This window comes from Temnothorax curvispinosus, unplaced genomic scaffold, assembly GCF_003070985.1.
Source record: "Temnothorax curvispinosus isolate PA1 unplaced genomic scaffold, ASM307098v1 QBEX01015368.1, whole genome shotgun sequence".
In the NCBI taxonomy this organism is placed as follows: Eukaryota; Metazoa; Arthropoda; class Insecta; order Hymenoptera; family Formicidae; genus Temnothorax; species Temnothorax curvispinosus.
The window spans coordinates 12,091-12,767 of NW_020225148.1; the positions used below are offsets into that span (position 1 = coordinate 12,091).

At 38.7% G+C, this 677-nt stretch overlaps 1 protein-coding gene across 1 annotated transcript in view; it reads right to left on the reverse strand.

The window, feature by feature from the left end:
* The window catches only part of LOC112465593 (nuclear pore complex protein Nup85-like), a gene marked incomplete at its 5' end in the record, with an annotated part of 2,668 nt that extends 2,003 nt beyond the window's left edge, over positions 1-665 (reverse strand). The window contains 2 exons of the mRNA XM_025033196.1: positions 80-435; positions 551-665. Coding sequence (XP_024888964.1) covers positions 80-435; positions 551-665 — 471 coding nt within the window. The remainder of the gene's footprint in view (positions 1-79; positions 436-550) is intronic.
* Positions 666-677: the final 12 nt, after the last annotated feature.

Here is a 677-nt window from a genome sequence, read left to right on the forward strand (position 1 = left end):
TTTCTAACATAATATTTGTATCTACATTTATATTTCTGTATTATTTCGTAGATTATACTTCACGTTTATATTTTTAATTCAATTTACCTGGTACAACGTCGACGTAGAGAATTTCCGTTAAATGCCAGACGCATTCCACCTGATAAAATATAGTGAGAAAATTTTCCAGCATCGTCTTCTCTTCCGATAACGGCTCCTTCGGTAGTATCTCTTGCAAGTTTTCCACGCAGGCTCTCAATATAGACCTATATTGTTTGCTGTGCTTAAGAAGCTCCGGCCTAATGTCACCGGAAGAGGAAGACTTGAGCTTCTGAACCGACAGAAAGATACCGTTGCTCTCGTTAACCAGCTTACGCAAAAGCGGTGAGAATAATATGATTTCCGGCCGGAGAAAATGTACTTTGGCATCGCAAGGCGCAAATTTACTTTTGGCATCTAAAAGAAATTGTTGATTTAGCAAAATAGCAGTTTACATTATTTCTAGCTCATATACATCAAGAAATATAGATCTGTAATATATGATTTTTGCATATTTATATTATTTGGCAACCTGGCGAAGATTTGTCCACATGTTTGTACGCGTGTATCCCGAATCTGTTGCTATTGATCCAAGTTGTCGCGATACCCGCTCTGCTGCAGACATCGTCCGCGATAACCTGCAAAACCCAAGGAGTTTG